General features: G+C 46.6%; 1 protein-coding gene across 1 annotated transcript in view; it reads right to left on the reverse strand.

Moving 5' to 3' along the window:
* Positions 1–3,463, reverse strand: part of LOC140234717 (rho guanine nucleotide exchange factor 17-like) — a 243,320-nt gene extending 239,857 nt beyond the window's left edge. The window contains exon 1 of the mRNA XM_072314751.1: positions 11–3,463. Within this exon, the coding sequence (XP_072170852.1) occupies positions 11–2,626 (2,616 nt within the window). The 5' untranslated portion in view covers positions 2,627–3,463. The remainder of the gene's footprint in view (positions 1–10) is intronic.
* Positions 3,464–8,409: the final 4,946 nt, after the last annotated feature.

The following is an 8,409-nucleotide window of genomic DNA, read 5'->3' on the forward strand; positions in this document are numbered from 1 at the left end:
CAGCTCTTACCTGCTGTTTCTGTCTCCTCCTTGATGCTGGTGATAATTCTCCGCCTTTCTTGTCTGCTGTGGCACGGGGGAGGGTAGCACAAGATCCTGGTTTGGGTCCGGGAGAAAGCGAGGGCGAATCTGGAGACTTGTGTTTCGATAAATTAGGAGTAGATTCCGACATTTGCATGTTCAGATTTTGCGGTCTGAGGAAATGTTGGTCGGGCAGAATCGGCTGGCGTCGCCGCGGCGCCGGCTTTTGTTGCTCTCCAACACTTTTTGTCCTCTCAAATGTCTCCGGCAGCTTTTCAGCACTCGGCGCATTCTGGGGTACCAGCGGCATGGTCGCCGGTTCGCTGGCCGCTCGCTCGTGTTTGATGGCTTGTACATCCGAAGTAGGATCCGAGAGACTTCCGTGGCGCTTCCCGTTAGCACCACCGCGTCCCGATTGGTATTTGGCATGGTGAGGTGAGGTCGCAGTGAGACCTAAACGTTTACCAGACTCCTTATCTCCGAGGATGTCCTCCGACTGGGATCTGCCCTGCGCATCACATCCAGAAGCATTTTGTCGCGCCACTTCTCGCACTTTCATCACCTCTTCTTGGCGTTCAGAAACAATAGGAGCACTCGTCGATTCTTGGATGCCCTGTGCATACTGACTGAGCTCATTAGAGGTTTTATCTCCATTCGGCCAAGTAAGTGACTTTGTCTTCTTCATTGTTTTTCCATTCTTTTCTGCATTTTCAACAGATGCATTGATGATGACATCGGTTGCCTTGGTAACATCTTTGCACACATTGATGTACATGGCATCAGCGGTGGCATCACTGATTGAAGTAGCGTTACTTGAAAGTGACAGAGTACTCTCAGCACTGATGTTAATCTCACTACTGTCCATCAGTGGTGGCAGCATAGGTTCGTCCGAACGAAGGGAAGAAAAGAGGTCGGCATCCATTGAGCCATTATTGTCAATGATGTCTGCCCCGACGCGCTTTCGCTCCTGCGTAGGGTCACTACGTGACCTACCATTCCCTTCCAAGCCACCACCTTGGTGCTCTGGGAAGGTGTGTCCCGAAGCTGAGTTCTTCTTTCTCCTCCTCTTCATTTGTTCAATATCCATCTCCTCATCTCTCTCAGTAAAACTTTCCTCATCTTCACTCAAGCTAGCCTTCTGCTTTGGCCGCAGAGGCTTCAAGTGAGCCTTCAAGTGAAACTTGTCAATGCTCGTAGGAGATCCCACTTCTTGAGCGAAGGCGTCGTCACGATTAAATTTGGCTAAAATCTTGGGAACTTCCGGGAGGTTGATGCCTTTCTTCCGACTGAAGCTCCGCGGCAGCGATTGGGTCTCCGGCTCCTTTTCGTGATCTAATTCCATGATACATCCCTGGTCTTCCTCGTCCGGTGAGCAGAGACCCGAATCTTGCCGCGTGTGTTGGAGTACCGTCGGCTCTGGGCTCTTTGGGGGCAAATCTCTGTTCAGTTTCGCAGTGAGATCATGCAGCCTGGATCGATCTGGCGATGTTGGCGCGCTGACTGCCTTCTCTGATGGCTTCTCAGGATTTGACACCCAACGAGACGTGCGCACTGTCGATCCAGAAGGTACAAGTACATTCGGTCTCGGAACCCGCAAACTGCTGTAATCCTTTCTTATAGTCACTGTCTCCGGTCCACTCATGTTTTGACTAGTGCTGGTCTCTGCGGGGCTTAAAGGTGTTTTGAGCGAGCTTCCACTATGAATGGTTTGGTCACTCGAAGTGGCGTGTGGCGGATTCAAGCCACTTGCTCTGGTATTATCTGCATTCATAGCTTCTCCCTGGTGTGCAACATGACCACTGTGCAACTCATGACTCAACAACTGTGCACTTTGTGTTGTGAAGACCTGTCCTTCAGCCCGTCGTCTGCTCACTGCATCACTGAGGTTTTTCGCCAAACTCTGGAGGTCCTTTGAATCATTTCCGCTCTGGCTGGATACACTAGAACGGCGACTGGTCGAGCGCGAACTGATCGGACTCAAATTGTCAAAGGTCTGCAGAGATCTCTTCGAGACTTTTTGCACGGCTAGCGGCTTGAGCTGTCGAGTGGGGGAGGTCTTAGCACCGCTCAATGCTTTGGTGGAGGGAGAGGTAAGAGGCTTACTCCCCGTTTCTACTTCTGCCGTTCGACTGGGACTAAGCACTCTCGTTCTGTGTGCATGTGACGCATGAGAAGTATCTTGGTGCATTCCGACATGAGCATAATCTCTGGGTTCATTGCTACCATGAAAGGGGCTGGGAAAAATCCCTCCTGGCTTCCGTTGCCTCTCAGTCTCTGCCCTGAACCGTTGTGAATGGTCCTTAGAGGCCAACTCAGCGAGAGATTGTTTATCAAACCGTTCATCTATTGGCAAATCAAAATCAGCCTCGGAAGATGGCGTGACGGGTGCACTAACAGAAGACTGATTCCCATCTCGCACATACAGACTGCCACACTGAGGGTTGCTCTCCCTTACCTGGTTGCTGGATAGATATATGCTGGTAGCAGTATAGTTTCTCTCACCAGATGCTACTTCGGGGTCGCTCGACGCTGAAAATGTTGGAGTTGACATGTCTAAACCAGCGGTGCGCTGCCCCTCACAGCTGGGCGCGCGAGAGCTATGCATGGCATCCAAGCTGTCCCGATAACGGCCGCCCCAGGCTCCGGCATTGGATAATGTTAATGACTGCTGCGACTGCGGGTCTTCCAACGTGCTCCTGTTATTCCTACCACGTTTACTATCGGCCGCCAAGTCACTGAAGTCAATGTTGCGACCACTTACAGATTGACGAGCGACGCTGAAACTGCGACTTCTATTTCTATTCGATTCGGCGCTTGATGTTTCGTGTTCAAGCTGCTGCACTATTTGGTGAACGTTCGGCCTTTTGCTTGTATGTCCACTCGCTGCGGCACTGGTGTATGGCTTCAATTTGTGTCCATCGAGCGTGTAATTATTCCGCTCTATTGACGATCCACTGTCCCGATACTCCGCCTGTGGTATAAATCCTCCACGATCACCATCATTACACGATCCCGTTGTCGAAGGGGCAGTCCTTTTCACAGACGTGCTTCCACCGTTATTGTCAAATTGACGAGCTGTCTTTAAAACAAAGCACTCCGATCTAGGTTTCACGAAAACCCCGCCGCTGTACACACCTTGAGCTCTAATCCCCGTATCATCATTAGCTTGTCTCCGGTTCGCTACACAGGCAGCACGCTCCCCTCCTTCCGTAGAATAGGTTGCTACGTTATGATGTTGAGCAGTTCGGTGAACGCGAATTTGGTCTTTAAACTCCGACTCATTACCACACCTCTTCGAATCTTGGTATAATCCTGGTAACGAGCTGCTAGTGGTAGCGAGGTGCGTGACGGTCGCCAAATTATTATCACCGTTTCGCGCGTGTGTATGAGATGAGGGCACAATTCGTAACCGCACCGTCGGATCCGCAGACGAGACAGCGACCCTCACTTCCGTCGTGCGTTCAACTCGCGAGTACGACGACTCCAGATCGCCAGTGCCGCTATCAGCTGAGTCGCTGCCACGTGACCCGTACGCTCCCACATCTAATATATGATTAGGGTGAACCGGTCGACACTCTCCTCGTCGAAATGCATAGGCGTATGCACCTGTGTCCCCCAAATTATTCCGTCTTGAGTGACTGCCGCCCCCATGCCGGCGGGGAAAAGTGGACGAGGAATACTCTGTCACAGTTTCTGCTGTGTGATGCTCGGTATATTCCGTGTGGTATTCAGCATCCTGCGAAGAAACATTTCCGTTACTTCCCAAGACGATTGTTAGTTTTGAGACTGCTCGAGAATTTGCCGAAATTGGGTTCCCGTTCGGCGCGTTGTTTTCCCCATGACGAAATCGACCGCCAAACTCGGCCATTGGAGCGCCGATCGTAACACTCTTTCACGCACAATAATTTGGTTGAATACAAAACTCTCCTTTGCAAACAAAACAAGAAAAAACACCAGGGTTATTGAACCCGCTCAACGCAATAATCGCCCACGAGGAGAACAACATCTTTTAAATATTTCCGGAGAATGTAATCCCTCAATAAGGGAAATTTAAGATGGTCCTTCAATTAGAAAATAAACAAACGAATACTTTTTTTTTCTTTCGTGTCGAGCAAAGACCTAAATCGTCATTGAGTCAGGTATTTTACGTTAATCTCTCTGAAGAATACAAGCGGCGAGTAAACAGGACGGATTCTTGTACAAATATCCAGTAATACCTTCCTAAGCGATGTCTTGGGGCCTTCATTCCGTCGATTTCGGACAAAAGACGCGGGAAAATGCCCCCATCGTCTGCTGATATTTCCTCAGAGACACATGTAACAAACGCGACGAGTTTGAAGTGACGACACAAAAGATAAATCAGAGACAATCAGAATTGTAATAGGTCGCCGGTTGAGTCACTCCTTACGGGATTTTATCATTGTGTCCCGCAGAACGGGGCTCAATGCAGAAAAACAGGGGACTGTCGAAAGGATTTGATACTTCGGATCGCTTACAAAGATCTCGCTGTAAAGAGTTATGATGAAGGAAAAAGAACGACAAAATGAGAAACTTGGACAACTTTCAAACCATCTCTGGAAGTGGTTGATAAAGTTCTATGGTCCGATGGGGTGTTGCTCGTAGTTCCACGGTCATTTAGAGGGGAAAAAAGCGCGTTAATTTGTTGCTTTCACACAAACAAAGAAAGAAATGGGCATAAATAAGTGCTGGTGCGGAATCTTTCTTGAGTGATTAGGGCACAATTTAAGAATAAAAGTTCCACAGAAGCCCGCGTGTAGTGACGACAATGATTCGGCTCCTCAACAGATATTCGAGTAGCTCACTCATTCGCAACCGGCCATCGGTGATTTCGAGTTAAATTAAATGTCCAACTGTCCAACTTGCATGTTCCAAACGCTATATATCCAGTTGCTTACATATTCCGCAATCAAAACGTCCCCGCAAATACAGTCCGTTGGCTCAATCATTGTCCCAAGAGATAGCCAGAATCGATTGCGTTTCTCCCACACACATTAAAAGTTTGTTAACTTTCTGACAATGGGGAAAACAAAAGCAAAAACAAAAACAAAAACAAAACCAGTGAGTTATGGATTGGGAAAGCGTTGAAATCTATGGTGTGGACACTGTCTCTCCGGCGTGTAATGTGGTGTTCCCGAGTCAGATCTTTTTTATTGGGCCATCCGGCGCAGCTCAGCAGCGGACATGATTTGAGAAGTGTGTATCCCTGGCGTTGCCCCCTTACTTTATGAGGCAAACCCCTCGGCAGACGGTAGCCTGTTGACGTATAAGCCCGACTAAAACCACTTTCCAGCCAGTCGTTTACATGCCGTGGAAAGCTGACGTGATTTTTTAGCCGCCTCTGCAGAGAAAGAAAGATATAATGTATGAAAAAAGGGGAAGCTCAATCAGATAGCTGAGTGAGAGTGTGCGATTTAGATCCAGGGCTATTCCTGTCCTGTCAATAAGTCATTTAAAGTGCCATGCACGTCAGGTACAGACGATCTCCTTTCAGCACTTGTTCCTCTTTCGTGAGTCATCATTTCTCCCGCACTTTTGTTGTCATGCAGCCAAAAAGTTGGCTGCCGCCAGTCAAAGAAAAATCTAGTCTAGCAAGAGTCCGGCATCCCATCAAAATTACTCAACAGCGACTTTTGATGATGAAAGCTCGAGTCGAGGATGCTAGAGCCCATCATACCAAGCCAGTTTTGCTCAGATAATACCCAATCCGTCCCGTAAGCCGGGATGTTATATACACTGCCACAGGGTCATGGCTGGAATTTATGGATGGGGATTTTTCCCAAACATATTGGATCATAAATCGCGACAAGCACCAGATGCCAGAGAGAGAGAAAAAAAAAATGACGAGCGACACAATATTTTTCCATCTCCTTGGTTCATTATTCCTGTTCCCTGATGTATCGTGATATCTATTTGACTTGTATTATGATTTAGAAGGGCACCCTGGGAATTGTGCAGACCAGCATCCTGAACTTTTTGATGGCTTATACATACAACGTTATGAAAACAAATGAACCTCTGTGTCTCTATAATCATTACTTTCCCCATAGTTCCTGCGCTTCTCTAGTGAGTTTATGCACAGTCTTTCCGCCTATTCATCCGCCAGTTCGTTAGTTTGAGATCTGCGTCCATTTCTTTTGCCATTATTGTGTAAACGAGTATGCATATATCTCTCTCCAAACACCTTTCCTACACATTTTGGGGCCCAAAGCACTTAGCAGAATCTAATGTGTATCACCTTTTTATGTCAATGCGTATATGTCTAATAGATAATGATAGGTGGATATATGCTATACATAGAGGTAGATAGATATAGATAGATAGAAAGAGATATAGATAGGTAGATAGATAGGTGGATAGATAGATAGACAAGTAGATAAATAGATATGTAGATAGATGGGTAGGGATAGACAGATAGACTGATTGACAACTGATGGATGGATGGGCAGACACAAACATGATTGATGAAAAATCGATAATATCGAATGTTTGGCCATTTTCCACGTTTCCATCATAAATAATCATACCATGCATGGGAGACATACCAAAGAGATGAATAAAGCATTTGTTCTCAAATCGAAGATAAAAAAAAATGTAGGGAGGACTACTTTACACTGTTGCATACCCATGCGCACGACAGTCATAAATCAAAACTCAAGATGTGCGTGTTTGGTAACTATGGAAACTCATGTTGGTCTGTCAAAGTGGGTACCTGCCATTACACCTGGAGTGGAATATATGATCTGAAGGGTCAAGGGTGAAGAAAGGGTTCTGATTTCATGTGTAATATGCACACACCGTCTGTGAGTTATGGATATAAGCTCAGATATGATTGAAAACTACGGTGTTCACTTTCAAACTGGTGATTTAGTTTCTCTAGGTTCTCTAGAATGAGTCCACAGAGACAGGCTTGTTTACCTTTTTTCAGTCAATGTGCTCACGTGTCTTTGTTTTTTGATTTTTGTTTTAATATCGGCATCACGAGTAACGATTATCAACAAAAGTTATGACAGTTATTGTGTTGAAAGATGATAGGTGTTGGACATGCGGGTTTACTCAGTTCGCGAGATCTAATCATGGAGCTTCATGGTGTAATCTGTAACTCCATCATCTAATCGAGATCTTGGCACTGAATGAAAAAAAAAAAAAAAAACGGCAAACTAGACCAGTAGGTGGCGCTCTACACATTCGTGGTTCAGGGTAGAGTTCAGTCGGTGGTTTCAGTCAGTAAAGGCCCGGTCCCACTGCACTTACGGATGCAAAGGGGATGTAAAGCGTACAAAAAATCTTGCCATCCGTTGGAAAACGCTACGAATCCGCTGTGTACCCATCGCATACGTGTTTCATCCGCTCTATCCATCGAGCATCCGTCCACTGTGATTTCATCCGCGCAAAAAGTTTTAAGCTGCTTAAAACTTTTAGAACGGATGAACTTTCCGCTGTGTACGATGTAAATCCGCGACATACGAGCAACAAACGTTGTATGTCCGTGCGGCATCCCTTAAACGTCCGCTGCATCCTCTCTGCATCCTCTGGGCATCCTCGCAACTCACATCCGCTGCAGCTAAAAACGGAAAGAGGGAGGAAAGATATTGTACGTGGAACGTCTTTACATCGTTAATAGCACGTTAATGGAAAGGATGTAAGCGTATGCATCTCGTATATAAAGCATTTCGAAAGCATCTCCTCTGCATCCGCTCTGCATCCGCTCTGCATCCACTCTGCATCCGCTTTTTCTGCTATGCGTCCGTTTCGCAATTATCTCCGGTAACCCCTTCGGAGCTGTCATCCCCTTCCATCCGCTTTCATCCGCTAGGTTTCCGATGGACATCCGTTTAACATCCCCGCTACATACTACCCACGTCCGTTCTATTTCCGTTCTATTACCGCCAATTTTCGCCAATTTTGTCAATTTCTGGAGCGGATGAAAGCGGATGAAGCCATCCCCGAAATTTTGCTCGTCCGCTGTGTCCTTTCTGCATACGCTTTGTGTCCGTCGGCCAGTGGGACCGGGCCTTTAAGGCGGGGGTGCAACTTCAACCCGAGCTGAGATCTTGGAGTCTGCGACATGAACGCCTTTGGAACTCAAACTGCCACTCCACGATCAAGAAGAAGATTTATCCAGATGGAACCTGAAATAAGAAAGTCATAAAACTTCAAAGTCTCACAGTAAAATGTATTCATTTGCATTAAAATCAGTCTGAAAAATGAACATGCAAATTAAAAAAAGCTAATAAAAATCATTCCACTGCTCTTAAAACTATGGTTCGTACATGTTATACAAAATCGTGTTTTCACTCCATAAGTGAATGAAAAAAAGTTCCGGGTAGCTCCCCCGCAAGTCATACGCAAGGCTTGCTCCAGAAAAGG

The sequence above is a fragment of the Diadema setosum genome, chromosome 11 (genome assembly GCF_964275005.1).
Source record: "Diadema setosum chromosome 11, eeDiaSeto1, whole genome shotgun sequence".
NCBI lineage: Eukaryota > Metazoa > Echinodermata > Echinoidea > Diadematoida > Diadematidae > Diadema > Diadema setosum.